Raw genomic sequence first — 19,108 nt, 5'->3', positions numbered from 1 at the left:
GACTCGTTACATGCAGTGCCATGCCGTGGGTAGGAGGCGCCCTTGTGCAAAACGTTTTTCAGTGCCCCCATAAAATAAGTTTCCATGAAAAATTTTTGCGAAAAATTTTATTTTGTTAAAAGTACAAAACAATTTATACATATATATAAAAATAAATTTTATTTAACAGTAGTAGAACATTGTAATAACTGAAATTCATTAATAACGAATTTTTAACAATAAACGGTTTCAAAAATGTTTATTCCTTGATATATAAATACAAGGGAATATAAATATATATATAAAAACAAAAATTACTTTTATTTTAATATAAAAAGAAATATTACATAACAAAGATAATTTGGAGATATGCTTTTAACTATATAATTAGTATAAATGTAGATTTATTTTACATATTTATCTGTCTTGCTTTAGCCGCCACAAAATTTTTAATAATGTCTTTAATGTCGAATGAATCCATAATATTATTTTCAACTGATATAATTGATAAATCCGTTAGACGCTCTCCAGACATTGCTGACTGCAAATAATTTTTTATTAGTTTCAGTTTTGAAAAACATCTTTCCCCTGATGCTACGGATATTGGTAATGTTAAATAAATACGCATCACAATCGCAGTATTCGGAAACGTGTCGGTTAATTTATTTTCGTATATATAATTTAAAACATCCTGAGGAGCTGACTCTTTATTAATAAAACATTGAAAAGTTTTTAATTATTCAAATAAAATCATACCATCAATATCGCAATTGTCAGAATCTTGTTTTAAGTGCAAATCTTTACAATGTTTCAGTAAAATCTTAATCGCTCCAATCTTATAATTTGCTAATGTCTCTTATAACTTTAAAGTCTTTGCTATGTTGTTTTAAGAGTATGAATCTTTCCATGACTGAAGTTATTGTCGTGTCTAAAATTGCAAAGAAAAAATTTTGTTTAATTAAAATTTTGTTTAGGATCATGCATTGTCTCATCTGATGCTTCGTAACGAAATATTTTTGTTTTTGTTCTTTTGCGAATGTCTAAAAAAATAGGATCAATATTAAGATTGCTTGCTACTTCTTTTGCAGTTCTAATAATATTTTTAAAATATTGGTCTGTTCGGCGAGTATTTAATTCTTGTATAACATAATCAAGATTTTCTGTAATTTTTCCTATATCAAATGTTGGATTCTGCATTATTTTGCTTGCAACATTTATGAGACTTAAGATTTCGTACCAAACATGAACAGAGCAAATAAATTTAAACGAATAAATCTTTGAAATTAAGTTGTCTGCCTGAACTCTAGAATCGATATCTTTAGTTTCATCTTCTGTAATATCAAAAAGAGCCTGGTAAATTTGCTTGATATTATTTTTAAGTGGCTTTATTGCTTCTACTCTACTTTCCCACCTAGTAGCAGAAAGCGGTTTCAAATTTAAAACACGAATGTTTTTTTTAATATAGCCCAACGATTCACAGATATTGAAAAATAATTATATAATTCCTGTGTTACCCCCAAAAAATTTACAGTTTCACAGGATATCTTAGCTGCATCATTAACTACCAAATTTAATAAATGAGCAGCACACCGGATAAAAAAAGCCCTTGAATTTATTTCAAGGATTTTTTTTCTGCAGTCCATTATGTTTGCCTCGCATATTTGTACTGTTATCATAAGCTTGGACATGTAAATCCGAAATGTTAATATTCAATAATTTTAAATAATTTTTTATAAATTGAAATAGTCCTTGGCCAGTGGTATCTTCTACAGATTGAAAATCCAAAAAAAATAGCAGAAATTCATGAATTTCTGCTATATTTGTATCTTTATTTTGATTAACAAATCTAATAACAATAGATAATTGTTCTGTGTGGCTCATATCCGGAGTAGTGTCAAGAATTAATGAATAATATTTCGCCTCTTTAACCATTTCTAAATTTTTTTGTTTTATAGCTTCAGAAATGATGCAGATGATTTCATTTTTATTTTATCACCTAAATAACGAGCAATGTTCCTTTTTTGCGATGTTTGGATGCGATGCAAGTGTTCTGCCATTATCGAATCAAATTTAGCAACAGTTTCTACTAACTTTAAAAAATTGCCGTTATCATTTTCAAAAAAGTTTTTGTGAAGACCCTCTAAAAGCTATACAGTCTTGATAAATATCGTATTATGTAGATTAACCGTTCTATAACAGATTGCCAATATTTTTTCTCAGTTTCGTATAATCTTTGTTGTGTGCAATCAATAGTGCATTTCTTAATCAACAACATGTTAAGTTCGCTGTATTTTGAACAGATTTTAATGTGCGCGGAACTTGTCTCGTGTATTTTTAGTATTTGACTCAAATGTTGCCAATCGTTACAACCGTATTCATTAATAAGTTGGGAATTTTGACTACCAAATATTTTGCAATAATAACAGAAAAACGAATTTTGCAATTTTGAATAAATTAATAACTTCGTAAAAGTTTTTCTCCATTTGCTAAAGTTCGATAATAGTATGAATTGGAAAACTTGCAGCCAGATTCATCTTTGGGAAATTCTTTATTAACTACTTGATGCAGGCAATGCTCAACTAAACAATCTCTAACTTTGGTAGTTATATGATTCAGCCAAGTACCTGGATCATTAACATTAAAATTTGAAGTTTCGTGTTTCGCTGAATCGAAATCCAATATTTCTTCTGCTGCAGCTTCTGTAAACAGTCCAGTCAGGCCAGTTTCATTTTTGCATGTAACATTTATTTCTTCATAGTTATCTTGTGTCCTCTCTTTTTCTGTAGTAGAGCTACACGGAGTACTTGCTTTGTCAGAACTTTCTGTTCTCGTTTTTTATGTAGTCCTGAAGTTAAAATTTATTCAGCAATCCAGCCAGTTTATGTTCCAGCTGTACTCACTGCAATTGTCTTTTCCTGTTTTGTGCACCAGATAACTTCTTTGGCTTTTTTTTAGACATCTAGGGGTTAACACACTTGGTTAGAGTTTAAAATAAGAAGAGCGTTAAAAGTTGTCCACCAAAATAAATAATAATTTCTGAAATTTTCTCTTAAACTTATTTTTTAACCCCTTAACCAACTATTATTTTTAAGGTGAATGGCCCAAGACTGACTATTTTTTTTTATTATAGAATTTGGTTTTTCAGCTGTTTTGAATAATAAATATGCTTTCATTTTAGGTATTTTTTGAAAATTAACATGTAGAGATATTAGCCACTGATTGATTTCTCAATTATATTTATTTAATATTTTTTACATTCTGGTAATTGTTTAATAATTAAGAAATTTCTAGAATATTAAAATTATTTATTAAAGAAATTAGTAAAAGGACCCCAACCTCAATGTCTTCCAACCAGAACAAGAACAAATAAATAAATCTCTTATTGAAAATTATTTATTTTCTAGACGTCTACCAAACATAAGATAAAAAAATCTTTTGTTTTCAAAATAGAATAATTAACTAAAATGAAACAATTTAACTGATTTTCAAACTTAGCAAAAATATAATAGATGTACTTACTTTACGTGAATAATAATCCAAATTCACAAAAAATTTACTAAACAACAATAAATATATTTTATGAAACAAAATACCTCTGGAATGTTGAGTATGAGGAAAGATTGAGAAGATGTAACTTGCAGAGTCTGGTGGAGAGAAGGAAGGAAGAGAATAGAGACCTACAAGTTGGTAAGTGGTTGTTATAAGATCAATGGTGGAGAAGTTCTACAGAGAATAGTGGGAGATCAGGGGAGAACCAGAGGTCATCCCTGGAAACTGTATAAAGAGGGTGTGAGTAGGGGAGTGAGAGGCAGGTTTTTTTCGTGCAGAGTTGTGAATGATTGCAATGCCTTGCCTGAGAGTGTGGTGTCTGCAAAGAGTTTGAGTGTGTTTAAGACACGGTATGATGAGATGTGTGTGTGTGTGTGATAAAAGGACCTCCCAGATGAGTCTTTGACTCCATGAGGTCTTGGGAAATAATAATAATAATAATAATAATAAAAAAAGGCAACTGCACAGTAACACAGTAATAACCAAAAAAGTATCAAGAAAGGGCCAACTGCAGTTATGTGTAAACAAACTTAGATCATCTAGAGAGTTTTATAGCTCATAAATAACCTATGTTTATTAATTTAATTCGATCCACATCAGTCTGATGCACAAATAGTCTACCCTGCATATATACGGGATTTTTAGCTATGGTCCCTCAGCTGATTAATATGTTTATAATTTATAAACTATTATCTTTAAAATTTTATTTGCCTATCAAAAATCCAAAAATAAGTACACAATTAATATCAAAGTCAAAAAATGTCCAAAGTCACTTAAACACAGAATACACAATACACTCAATGTTTCACATTCAAAATTGAAATGACGCTGAAAAAAATGTAAGTGCATATTTGGATAGACGCTATTTCATTTATCCAAATTCTAAGCAGAATTTAAGAAAACGAACATCGTAATATACCTATGTTTCAGACTAAATATTTTTGGATAAATCAGTGTTTCTGAAACTTCAGATATCCTTGTACCCCTTCTTTAATTTTCATTATTACCAAGTATCTTTTCAAAATACCCTTATCAAAATAATAATAATAATAAATAAAAATATATTTCATTGTAAATGTCTGTTTTATTTGAATTTGGATGTACATTTAAACAAAAAAATTATTTATTTTTAATAGAACAAAATTTACAAAGATACTATACATTTTTACTTAATATAAATAATTTATCATCAATGAGAGGAGTGAAATTGCTTATTTCTATATCTGCTCTCTTTTGTGCATTTTATAAATCCAGTTTTTAACCAATGATTCATACTTAACAATTTGAAAGCTAAAAAAATTACCGTATTTACTCGAATATAACTCGCACTTTTTTCCTAAAATTAAAGCTAAAAAATCGTGCTGCGAGATATATGCAGGGATTTTTGGAAACTAAAGTTTTCAGGAAAAAAAACTGAAAATGGGTATGACTTACCAAGAAGCTTCTATTCTTCATTACTTCTTCTGTCCTCCAGAGCGGTTTCCTTGTGTGCAATCAAAGCTATCTACCCAAATAGAGTCATCTTCTTTCCCATTATATTATTATTATTATTCAGGCCTCCATGGAGTCAAAAGACTCATCGTGGGAGGTCCTTCCTAAGAACATAAAGTCTGTCAAGACTCATCGAGGGGAGGTTCCCCCCCCCCCTAAGAAACACAAAGTCTATCATACCACTCTTTAAACTCATTGACCGTTCTCGCTCCCACCACTCCATCAGGCAATGCGTTCCACGGTTCAACCACCCTCCATGCAAAGAAACCACTCCTTACCCTCTTGCTCACAGTTTCCTTTCGTAACTTCCAGGGATGGCCTCAAGCAAAAATTATCAAGCAAAAATTATCAAGCAAAAATTACCAGTAATTTAAGACTTGAGATACGTAATGAACAATCCTTGACAAATTATTAATGAGAAGTGAAAGATGTGTGCAATTGTAGGCCAGTAGACAAAAAGCAATTATTAAGAAGTGAATATGATTGGTGCAGTATTAACAAAAGATCGTGCAACCCAAACAAAACAAGCTAACAATTGAATTAAAATGCTAATTCTCTTTAACCGATTTCTATAACATCTGAAATGCATTCACTATATATTTCTTAGTTAACACATTCATGACGGGGTAGTGTCAAGCAAAACCATATGCTGCACCTACAACATGCGGTTTGCTTGAGTGTATATGGCAGTTTCTGTTGGAGGGAAGATGTGATTCATTAGTTAGTGTTTATATTCCCAGTTGTCTGTAATTGCACTATTTGTTGAGATATATATTACACAGTCTGCAAATGTCTGTGAACCTTATCCAGTGACATGATAAAACTAATTGGTTTTCATGTTTCTGTAGTATAATGGCTGTTGGGGATGGCGTATTGTTTACTGCAGGGAGCGAGTTATCGCTCCAATGTGAAATTTGGGGCAATAGAGACTTGCAATTTGAGTAGGAGAATTCATGCATAACATAATTTAATATATATATTTAGACTATAAAAGTTTATGAAATTCACATTGTATGATACTTTATGGGTGGTTTCCTTAAGTATCTAATAAGTGGGTTCTAAAATGTTTAGTTTTTGTATGTATGACTATAATTTTTTTTATTAATAAAATATAATAAGCACATATTTAACTCAATGGGAAATGGCGCCTTTTTTATTTGCTAACTAAACACTGTATTTTTGTAAAATATCTTGTTGCTGTAATACAGCTGAACGAGCGCCCTTATTAAGCAGCGACATGAGGCAGGCTGCCTCTATGCTACATCCTGTCGACGTTACTGGGCAAAGCATAGCGTAAGAATGAATTCATGGTCCGTCTTAAACTAACAATTTCCACTAAAAATATAATAAACAATCGAGAATATTTATAACATTTTCGCTGAGTCGATGCTCACTCTGTGAAATAAAATCTGTTGTAATATTGATAACGTTTCACTTCAAACAAATTATAATAAAACTGGTGATGTATTAAGTTAAAAATGTTGTTAGATTATTAAGAATTCATAATAATTTGACTGATTTAAAATTTCATTTTTATTGCATTAACTATAATTGTAATTGTATAATTTATATAGTACGATATAATTCAAGAATAAGAAAATTTAATATTTTTTTATTATTTCCCATGGTGAAATGGTGCCCCTATCTTTAAGCGACCTTGTGCAGCACACAATCTACACAACTGCACGGCGCGGCCTTGGTTACATGGCATGATGCTTCATGTCCTTGGATAACTTGACATTTGAAATATTCTGATTAAAATAAATTATTAGACAATCAAAGACAGAATTAGAAAACATCAATAAATTATTAACTAACTAGCAAGAAATGATGAAACTTAGGCAGGATAAGGAAAATGAGCAGAACAAGAAGAAGCAGAAAAAACATTGAAGTAGGTAAGATAACAGTCAATAATAATAATCATAATAATAAGGTAAGTCATCCAGAATGTAAGAAAAATAAGTAATATAGTATAGTGATTCAATCATGAAATTTACACTTGCTGACCAGGTTAATACTTTGAGTTTCCTGGGGAGCAAAAATTAAAGATTAAAAAATTAAAAGATTAAAAAAAAATAAATTAAATATGTGGCAAATGTAACAGAGAAACAGAAATGAAAAGTAAAGGAGATAGTAGTACTTGTTGGAACCAATGGTTTATGTAATGATAAATAATAGTGATTACTGGAAGAAGTGAGAGAATGAAACTGTAAATTGTTGAATATGTGAGAGAATGAAAATTGTTAGCTTATCACCAAGATACGAAAGCACCAAGTTAAGAGGGCTATGATAGCAAATAATTCAGTGTGCAGACCGTGTAGGAGAAATAGATGCCAGTTTCTGGATTTGTGGAGTGAATTTAATGGTAGAAAAGACTCTTATAAGAGTGATGACACGAATGGATTTGGCATAAAGAACTATAGAAATTATTGAGTTTAGACCTAATGCAGAGAATTAAGGAAACTAGATCATCTTGGAGAAATGATGAAAATGTAAGTGTAATTTCAGCAATAGTAAGCAAACATTACATTTTGTTGTGAATATCACTGAGAATGGTTATGAATCTGATGAATATATATGCTATGGATTCAGACTTTTTGAATGTGTCTGTGGACACAAAAGAAAAAGTTGCCCAACAGGGCCAAGAGACTACAGATGTCAGTATATGAAAAAAAGCCAGGAGGTGACTTGTTATGTCTAAACACAAATGTCAGGAGCATCGGGAACATAAGGGTGAAGTTTGTTACCTTGGTGAATACCTTTTGGCCTAAGATTATTGGCATTAGTGAAACATGATTATCAGAGTCACATGTAGTAATTGGAATTGAATATAAGGGTATAGTATTTTTAAAAAGGACAGAAGAGATAGAATGGTGGTGGGATGGGATGAAGGGGAATGCTACTAATGATAGATTATTTGTGTCCAGTAAAAATTCATAAAAGCAATAATACTAATAATGTCTCATGTAACAGTGAATTTGAGGCTATCTGATGTGAAGTTGAGGCTAAGAGGATGAAATATATTGCAGGATGTTTCTACACACTTGGTGGTTCAGCTGCTGGGAATGAAAAAACACACTGCCAAATTGCTGCCTAATGAGTACTAAGTGAGTATCATTATGAGTGACTTAAATTATCCAAACATTGATTAGGTAGAAGAGAAATTCATGATAAGAATGAAGGAAAATTTATTGAGTTGTTGCAGATCACTTCTTCAAGCAGCATGTGAAAGAAGAAACTCTAAGTCAAAGAGTGTTAGATTTGATCATAGCATCAGAAGGGGTCTAATTTATGAATCTAACTATTTTATCACCAGTTGGTGAACGACAAAGCTGGAAATTATGACAAACTCTGGAGAACACAGTCAGTCCCTCAGTTATGTAAATTTCACCTTCCATAAATTTGGACTAATACAAATTACCCTAAGAGGGTTATAATAGGCTAGAATAATGGTTTTAATTATAAAAAAATTTCTTAACCTGACAATTTTTTGCACACCATCTAATTGTAGTCTTCTGTAAGAACAGAGATATAATGAGTGAGGTAGTGATATTTCAAATGATAGCAGAATTGCAAACAGTTAAAATAAAGTTCAGCAGGAAGGTAAGACAAAAAACAAACAGAAAAAAATATCTGGTTATATGTAGTTGGTTGGTGAAGGGGGAAAAGGAAGAAATGGATTATGTGAATTGGCAAAGTAGCTCAATGGTAGACTTTTTGGTGGATGTGGATTAAAAGAAGGGAAAGGACACATTGTGCATTGGGTGATGGAACTTTTTAACTAATGAGAGAGGGAGAGAGAGAGAGATAATCCTTGAAACAGCATAGGATGGAAAATAATCAGAGTCTGAGAGTAATGGAACTAGTGACAGCATAAGAAAATTTGTCCATAACAAGCTAACCACTTTACCTCCAAATGGGGTGAGTGATCATGCAGGATGCAGCTAAGCATATGGAATTTTCAATTCAGAAAGGTAATATGTAGATAAACAAAGCTAGTATAAGAAATTGAATAAATCGTGGCATAACTTGATTTGCTTACAAAAACTCATAGGTGGCGTTTCACTGGAAGGTTTGTATAAAGAAGTCTACCATTTCAGATAAGTTTTTGGGAATAATTAATTGTAACTAAATGTGTGTTTATGAGCAAGAGTTGTGGTAAAAGTTGTGCGCTTGCAGTTTTTCTAAAGTGTATGGGCTTGTTTGGTTAAGTCTGTGTACACAATTGTTAGCTTATAGGCCCTAGTAGCAAAGGAAAGATGGCAGCAGCTTTGTCTTGGAACAAGGAACATGCAAGATTTCGTTTATGCAGATAAATTATGGATATTTAATTCTTGTGTAGAGGCTTAAGTGCTGTGAGGACATTATGTTGGAGGTTTAATGGATTTTTTACAACACTCAAAAAGAATTAAAATAGAATTTAATACTTCCTATATTTCGTCCTAGTCACTAGGACATCTACGGGGATTACAAAGACAATTAATGTAACATGCGCACAAAAACTTACAATACTAAGTCCAACCACGTGGGTGACAATAAAGTCCTATCTAGGTGGAGCGCCCTTGGTGGAGGTTGCATGAAGCTTCCGAAGATTTGGGAAACAGTCATCACCAGAGGTCCCACCTTACATTCCAGGCCACCTACTACTGCCCTTAGAGGGCGCTCCACCTAGATAGGACTTTATTGTCACCCACGCACGTGGTTGGGCTTAGTATTGTAAGTTTTTGTGTGCATGTTACATTAATTGTCTTTGTAATCCCCGTAGATGTCCCAGTGACTAGGACGAAATATAGGAAGTATTAAATTCTATTTTAATTCTTTTTGAGTGTTGTAAAAAATCCATTAAACCTCCAACATAATATGGATATTTAAGGTGAATGGAAGGAGGGTGCTTGCGAAGTCTCATCTGAATGAGGACATGATGAGTAGTAATGTATTCATAACTGAAAGTGTTAGTAGCAAGAATGCCATGAGAAGGATGAGTGCTTGTCTGATAACATGGAGGGATAGTGCAAAGGAGCAGCGAAAAATTGGTAAGAAAGTTTTGAAAAAGCAAATAAGCAATCTGATGAACTTAACAATTAATGGTAAGAATGACGAAGGTGATGTGAATGTAGCAGAAATTGAAAAACAGAGTGCAATTAATGATGAGTGGAGAGTAGTATTGATCCCAAACAAAACTGTGAGGACAACACAACAAATTCTGGGAATGATGCTGAGGACACTGACTTATAGAAGTAAGGAGATTCTTAAATACAATATTAATGATGGAAAAACTCACTTAAAAAGATTAAATAGTATAATTTTTGCCTGTGTGTCAGAGGCTTCTTCATTTCAAATTTAATAATAACTGTCAATTCCAAAAAGATAATCTTTTAACGTGAGTTTTTCCGTCATTAATATTGTATTTATATGTCTGCTCACGGTATTCCTTTATTAAAACTTAAGGAGATTCTTCTTCCATTCTATAATGCCATTATTAGACCACATATGGACTACTGTGCACAGATTTGGTCACCTGGTTTTCGAAAGGATGAAAAGATGTTGGAAAGGATCTAGAGACTGTCTAAGGTAGTTTCAGATCTCAGGAATGTTGAATATAAGGAAAGGTTGAGAAGATGCAATTTACAGAATCTAGTGGATAGAGTTAGAGGGATGATATGATAGCGATGTAGATAAGGGGTTGTTATAGGATCAATGTAGAAGAGATTTTTCATAAAATGGTGGGAGAATGAGTCATCCTCCCCATTGAGTGGGAGAATGACATGGATATGAGGGTGACTGATGGACAAATATCAGAGTTGAATTAAAGAGAAGGCAGGTGGCCCATGAAGTTTTTTCTTTTGTTTTGTTTTTTTGGTTACTGCAAATGAAATGTTATTACTAAACCTATAGTATATTTGTACCATGGGTGCGCTAAGGATTTTATTTTTCATTTTTAAATTTTATATAGTTTTTGTAATTTTTTTAAATTTATTTTTATGTAGTCCAGAAATCCTGCTCTAGAGACCAAACATGGAACTTTTTCAGCCGCTTCATTCCTCCAATAATAAGTGGGGAGATGGTCTCACACTGGGCAATGAAATTTATCTTCCTACTAAAGACGATCACAGACATCTATGTTCATGGTGGGATTCGAACATGCAACCTGTTGGTTGGAGAGCATTATGCCAACCACTTGGCCAATTAGACAGGCCGATGTGCCACAAGGTCAATTTGACATAGATATCCCTTATCCCATGATGAATCTGTTGACATCACGGAGTTTTGTTATAATACTAATGATGTAATATTACTAATTATTTAATAACAAATTATTTGTTGCAAATTATAAATAGATTGTTTTTCATAGGATTGAAATATTTATGAATATAATTTGTGTTCTGAACAATATAGGCAATCATCCAAGTGAGAAAAGACATCACTGAATGAAAGAAACAAATTCAAACTTTTGTGTATCACTATAACTTTTTATAATGATTGATTAAATATCAGTTGTAACTGAATATATAATGAAATATTTATACTTAAAAAAGTAATTTTATCTTATATATTAACTTTAAATAATGACCTAAACCAACATTAAGATGGGCTATGATAATTCATTTTTCATTCAGAATGGGGCAGAGTACACATATATTTGTCGGCCTGCTTGGCTGAGTGGTTAGCGTATCTGCTCTCCAGCTAAGAGCCTGAGGGTTCAAATCCCGCCAGGGGCATGGATGTTTGTGATTGTCTGTGAAAATACTAGTGGTGATGGGCGGTAGATGGATTGGTGTAGTTGCAGTTCGTTGGTGGATCTGAGTGGTGGAGATGGAGAGTTGTAGAGCAGGTGCCCTCCCTCGATGAGTCTTTGGAATCTCTGGAGGTGTCGTGTAATAATAATAATAAGAAAAAGAAGAAGAAGAAAAAATAATAATAATAATAAATAAATAATAATAATAATGATACATACCTCAACAAACATTCCATAAATAAATGAAGTATACTTAGTTCACTCTTCTTTTCACAGCCAGACTTAGTACAATCAGACTGTAAATGACTGTTAGCAATAGTTGCTGGACCACTAGAACTCACTGATCTCACATCATTTGACTCTGATTCTTTGGTACTGTTAAGGATATCGAGGGAGAGGAAAAGATCTAATAACTGCAGAACAACTTCTGATACACGTAGTGAGCAAGCATTATCTCTGAGAGTTACAGCATGAACAGCCTAAAAAGAGAAAGAAACATAAAAGAAACACCACATATCTGCATGAACATCCAAGAAATAGACATTACACAAATACATATTAATATATACTTATCAATATTATAATAAATGTTACATAAGCAGTGTATTCAAGCTTAAGTATTAGCTGAAGCTCATATTATGGTTTAATGAAATGAAGACAGAACTAGAAATGAATTAAATGGAAGTTTAATGATTCCAGTATTTCATTTCTGTCTGATGTCTAAGATAAAGGAGACAATTTTGTTGGAATAAGTGAAGCGTGTTGAATGAAGATGATATACTAACAGCAATTGAAATGGAAGGATACAGCATTTTTCAGGAGAACAGAAAGGACAAGAAGGGGGAGTGCTGTTGATGATAGCAGAGGGATTATGTCCACATAATTCCCCTTGCTATCATCAGGGGATATGATTCAGACATATAAGCTAGTCAGGGGTTGTTAACGGGTTGACACAGAAGAGATTTTTCATAGAATGGAAGGGGGGAGGGTTAAAACAAGAGAGCCATCGCTGGAAACTGTATATAAAGAGGGTGTGAGCAGTGAGTAGACGGTTCTTTGCATGGCGAGTGGAAAGTGTTGTCTGAGTGGGTTGTGGGTGTAGACACACTGAATCAGTTTAAAGCACACTTAAATGAGAATTGTGTGCAATAGTGTGTACCTCCCATGATGAGTCTCTGACTCCTTGGAGGTTAAATGTTAATAATAATAATAATAATAAGGTAGATATGAAAGCGGAAAATAGTGGCAATGGTTATGAGGAAGTGTAGTGTAAAGTGAAGGTTGACAGGAAAACATTTAGTTGGGTGTTGCTATAGGTCAAGGAATGTGGAAGGTGGTGATGAAAAAACGTATAAACAACTTGGATTAGTGAACAAATGAAGGGTAATTATTATGGGCAATTTTAATTATGGTGGTATAAATTGGAATGAAGAGAAAGAACATAAGTAAAATTAATTTCTTGACTTCTTGAGAGATAACTATCTCAGGCAGCATGTAAAGGAGAGTATGTGAAGATTAAGAGTTTTAGATCTGGTCATTTCATCAGAGGATGTAATTATGAGTGGGGTATCGCATTTTCCTCCACTTGGTGAGAGTGATCATGAAGTGATCACCTGGGTTGTGGCTAGCCATATGCAGATTTCTGTGAGGAAAAGATGTATGTGGAAGTACAAGGCAGGTGATTATTATTATTATTATTATCTGTGACCTCCAGGGAGTCAAGGACTCATTGAGGGAGGCTGTAAATTACCCAACCTAGCTATCATACCTTTCATTAAATTCGTTTGCACTAGATGCACTCACATTAGTGAGTGCATCTAGTGCAAAAAATTGAGTAGTAAGGAACTTTGGGAACTGAAAAAACCTACATTTACTGGCAGATTCATTCACAAAAAGTCTGCACACCACATGTCTCAAAAATTTGGCATTCTTAAATCTCTAATTCATAGAGCATATAAAGTTTGTTCTTCCTCAATAATCTTACAACAAGAACTTTTGATCATTGAAAAGTTAATGGAATCAAATGATTACCACTCCAATCAAATCCAACAGATACTTGACTCTTATGTTCCAACTCCTACAGTTTCTTCAACAGTCCACAGAGTTCCTATTCCGTACATTCCAGGAATCTCAGAACCTATAGGTAGAATTCTAAAAAAGTATCAATTGATTCCAACATATAGTCCTATCAACAAAATTTCTCCTTTATTACCTGCTACAAAGGATAAACTGTGTTCTCTATCTTTGGCTGACATTTACCAATTACCTTGCGAATGCGATGTCTCTTATTTTGGACAAACTGGCCGTTCTTTGGAAAAAATAATAAAAGAACATCAATATTATATTGATTATAACAAACCTCTGAAGTCTGGTCTGGCGCAGCACAGTTGACTCTACTCATAGTGTCCAGTGGGATAAAGCAGTTCTCCTCCATAGATTCAGATTCAAATATGAACGCTTATTCAAAGAAAGTAGTGAAACTATTTTACACTGACCGAATTAAAATAGAAATGACTGTATGTCTCTCTCAAAGATCTGGGATACTTTTATCTTATGTAAAAAACCATTTAACTTAATAGATTAAATTTGTTATTTCTATTATTTCCTAGCATGCGGTAACAATTGTATTTTAATAGGTGATCCACCGAACATTTTGCCTGTATTCCATTCCTATTACAGACACTGAAGATGTACTATTAATTTTAGTATGAAATTATTATTATTATTAGGCCTCCATGGAGTCAAAAGACTCATCGTGAGAGGTCCTTCCTAAGAAACACAAAGTCTATCAAGACTCATCGAGGGGAGGTCCCCCCCCCCCCTAAGAAACACAAAGTCTATCATACCACTCCTTAAACTCATTGACCGTTCTTGCTCTCACCACTCATCAGGCAATTCATTCCATGGTTCAACCACCCTCCATGCAAAGAAACCACTCCTCATCCTCTTGCTCACAGATTTCTTTCGTAAATTCCAGAGATGGCCTCTTGGCATCACTCCTTCCCACTGTTCAACCAAGCGAAAGAACTCTGCAGTGTCAACCCTGTAACCACCTCTCAACAGTTTAAAAGTCTCAATCATATCACCTGTCCTTCTTCTATCCACCAAACTCTGCAGTCCACATTCACTCAGCCAATCCTCATAACTATCATTGTACAGTCCTGAAACCATCTTTGTTATCAGCCTTTGTGCCCTTTCCACAGTTAATTTATTCCCTTCAAATTCTGGGGACCAAATTTGAGAACAATAGTCTAAGTGTGGTCTGATCATGGTCTTATACAATGGAATGATAACTGTTTATCTCTGCAGGTCAGCGTCCTTCTCATTAGTGCAGCAGTCCTCTGTTTACCTTCCCTACCTTTGCAATATGTCCCCTAAATTTCAGGTTTCTAATCATCAACCCAGGATCTCTTGTCTCCCCTACTTCCTCCCATAGAGTATGCAGTGTCCCATCGATGTTTCCCAAACTTCAAGACCTTACATTTTGTTGCATTAAACTGACACCCCCATTCATTTGCCCATCTATCTAGCTTATTCAAATCCTCTTGCAGGGCTGCTGCATCTGCACTATTACTAATAATCCTTCCCAGATCTGTCCTTTTACTAATTAAAGATATCACTGTGGTTTTCATGTGTTACTTTATTATTTAATTACTATGCCACAGGTTCCACTAAGAAAAGTCTTTCAAGTTTATATTTGTTGTGGTGAAGGATAGTAGTTATTTTTTCATTTGATTCTGTACAAGGCATCCAAAGCATGGTTCAGCTAGACTCCCACTGACCATAGTTATGATAACAGATGTATTTCTTGTGTTGTTCTAGGCAGATGTTAGCAGATCTCCCAGCATGACCATAATTTGCAAGAATAATCAACAGGTCGTTTATAAGGTTCCTATAAAGGACCCGTTTATAAGGAACCTTATAAACAATTGGAGCACAGAGGGGAGGGAGTGGATCCTTAGGAGAGTGGATAAGGACAGTAAGCATCAGATGAGATTTGAACGCAGTAAAGAGAGTGATGGATATTTTTTATGATGTGGCCTGGGAATAGTAATAGTATTACTGTAGTCAGTTTGTCAAGAAGGATGTGAGGAGAATGACAGAAAAAACAGTTTTTTAATCTTCTTGGCATTATAACCACAGGAAGGTTTGGCAAATAAAGGAGAGTTCAGTTGAAAGGGAAGCCTCAGCAGAACAGAGGTTAGAGGCTCTGTTGCCAAGGGTTTTGATAACACCATACTGTTGAGAGTGGGGGATGATGGGAATGTTTATGTTTGCATCGACGTGTGTGTGGGTTTTCTGTAAACTGAAAAAGAAAAGGTGCCATTGGAAAGATATGAGATTAGAGTATCTAGAAAAGGCAGGCTATTATTTTATTTTTCTATGGTGAACTAGATTCTCAGGTGCTAGCTGTTGAGGTGGAGGAGGAAGGAGTGTAATGTCCCTGAGACATCATCAACCTATCTTAGCCAGATAAAAGGTTTAAGAATAGCAGGAGCAAGGGCATGTTTTTCAAAATGTTCCATACAGAAATTGGCTAAAGGGTACAACCCATGGCTGAATCATGGACTTTTCACTTTTTTTTCCAATAACATCTTTGACAGACATCTTTTGACATGCCGGTGTCCAAATCATTCAGCAATAAAATTTTATCTTTCAAAGTCAAACTGTTTCATTTATTTTCAATCTTTGAACCTTAATCTCAACTTCTGAGGAATATGCTTCTCTTGTCTTGGAGCCTCATTTATGTAACAGGACTGTCTTTTCCTCTTTAGATTCTTTTGAATAAGATGTTAATTCTTGGAAACAAACTGCAGAAAATTAGTTCAGATCCAGATTTGTGAAATCCATTACATAATAAAGGGTAAGACTTTGGCAGAGGCTAACAAAAAGTATTCATATTTACAGGGAAACTGGAAGTAAGCAGCAAAAGAGTGAGTCAAAATGCATAAGAACAAAAAGGAAGAAAAGTGAGCACATAAGAATCTCAAAAAAGGGAAAGATAAGGTGATGCCATTAATATTAATTTTATTATTATTACTACTACTGCTACCTTAAGGCACCATGGAGTCAAAGACTCATCTAGGAGGTCTCTTGATCATATACACACACACAGCTCATAATACTGTGCATTAAACAGATTCAAATTCTCTGCAGACACCACACTCTCAGGCAAGGCATTCCAATCATTCATCAATAATTTGATTAATTTGTTTCTCTTTTCTGCTATTAGAATGCTATCATCAGGATATCTAAGATTGCTGTATTTTATACCATTGATACTAATTCCTACTTTCTGTTTTTCAATCTTTTTCATCACTGTCTCACTATAGATATTAAATAGATTTGGTGAAAGGATACAACCTTGTCTAACTCCTCTTTTTATTTTCACTACAGAAGTCTCAGAGTTAAACAGCTGCATTTTCTGTTTGGTGTAAATCATTTTTATAATATTAAGTACATGATCTTCTATGTCTAATTTATCTAATATATTGAACATCATTTTATTATATATTACCCAGTTCAAAGCCTTCTGAAAGTCTATAAAGCATATGTAAATATTTCTATTTCTTTCAAGTGATCTTTCTATTAGTATTTTCAGTTCCAGGATAGCATTAATGGTTCCCATTCCTCTTCTGAAGCCTTTCTGTTGTTCATTCAATTCACCGCTTAAGGCTCTTTCAATTTATTTGTTAACAATGGTTAAAATAAATTTAGATGCATTGGATATTAGGCTCACAGTTCTGTAATCCTTGCAATTCTGTGCATTCTTTTTCTTTGGAATTGGTATGCAGATAGATGTTATAAAAACTTCAGGTAATGTATTGTTTTATAGATGTCCTGAATGGATTTCACTAAATAGTTATTATTGCCAGTCAAAGCTTTCAGCAGCTCAGCCGGGATATTATCACACCCGGGGGGATTTATTATTAGGAAGATTCTTAATCACGTGTTCTACCTCCTTTCTTGAGGGTAGAGTGGTATCTGTTGTTAAGTTTAGCTTAAGGTATCGTGAATCATCTAACAAGCTAAATTTGCTAATTCTGACAGTGACCAATCCACTACACATCCAGCAAATTGGGAGAGATCAAAAATCAGATATAGATGCTACTGAAAGAAAAATATTACAATAACATAAATTATTCTCGACCATGTTCATCTAAATGTAAACCCAGCTACAACCTTTCAAATCATTAGTCCTCTACAGTTCAACTATAGTGTATGGGACAGAGAGCGACCATCACCACATTCACATAATCAACAATAGAGATTATTATCATCCTAAGACCTCATGAAGTCAAACACTCATCTAGAGGTATTTTTATCATTCACACAGCTCAATCATACCTTACCTTAAAGATGTTGAAACTCTCTGCAGACACCACATTCTCAGACAAGGCATTCCAATCATTTACAACTCTGCATGCAAAAAACCTGCTTCTCATTCCCTTATTCATACCCTCCTTATACATCCTTCAAGGAAAACCTCTTGTTCTCCCCTGATCTCCCACCATTTTATGAAAAACCTCTTCAACATTAATCTTATAATAATCCATTACCAACTTGTAAGCCTCTATCATATCACCCCTCTTCTTCCTATTCATTAGACTCTGTAAATTGCATCTTCTCAACCTTTCCTCATATTCAACATTCCAGAGATCAGAAACTACCTTAGTCATTCGTCTCTGGACCCTTTCCAACATCTTTTCATCCATTTGAAAACCAGGTGATCAAATCTATGCACAGCAGTCCATATGTGTGGCATGATCAGAACCTTACACAATGGAACAAGAATTGCCTTACTTCTACAAGTCAGTGTCCTCGGCATCATTCCCAGAATTCATTGTGTTGTCCTCGCAATTGTGGCATTGTGTCCTCTAAATTTTAGATCCTTATCCACCAACATCCCAAGATATCTTATTTCCTCCACCTCCAACAATATATCCCCACCAAGCATAAATTCTACATCCTATCTTTGTTTTCAAATTTTAAAATCTTACAATTTGCAACAATGATCTGGTATCATCACTCTCTTGCCCATTCACTCAATCTATTCAAGTCTTCTTGTAAGGCCACAACATCTGCTCTACTCCTCATGGTTCATCCAAACTTTACATCATCTGCAAACAACTAAATATCACCATCCAAACCTTCCCCAACATCATTAACATATAGGTTAAACAGCAATGGCCCTTAAACAGACCTCTGAGGCACACCACTAGTGACTTTCCTCTTCCGGGATATTGTGCCCTTATACACAACTTGCGAATACCTAACAGACAGCCAATCTCTGAACCAATGCACAAGTCAAATATCCAACTTGATCCTCTCAATTTGACTATCAACTTATCA

The 19,108-nt window shown here is 33.9% G+C and overlaps 1 protein-coding gene across 4 annotated transcripts in view; it reads right to left on the bottom strand.

The window, feature by feature from the left end:
* The window catches only part of unc80 (unc80, NALCN channel complex subunit), a 1,852,146-nt gene that overhangs the window by 1,454,316 nt on the left and 378,722 nt on the right, over positions 1-19,108 (bottom strand). For all 4 annotated transcript variants that reach the window (XM_090404461.1, XM_090404464.1, XM_090404465.1 and 1 more), the window contains one exon: positions 11,975-12,234. In XM_090404461.1, the coding sequence (XP_090260587.1) occupies positions 11,975-12,234 (260 nt within the window). The remainder of the gene's footprint in view (positions 1-11,974; positions 12,235-19,108) is intronic.

The sequence above is a fragment of the Typopeltis vanoorti genome, chromosome 14 (assembly GCF_054136105.1).
Source record: "Typopeltis vanoorti isolate ZY-2024b chromosome 14, IOZ_Tvanoo_1.0, whole genome shotgun sequence".
Taxonomy (NCBI): domain Eukaryota; kingdom Metazoa; phylum Arthropoda; class Arachnida; order Uropygi; family Thelyphonidae; genus Typopeltis; species Typopeltis vanoorti.
Note: the sequence above shows the minus strand (reverse complement) of the source record. Positions and strands in the feature narration are given on the sequence as shown.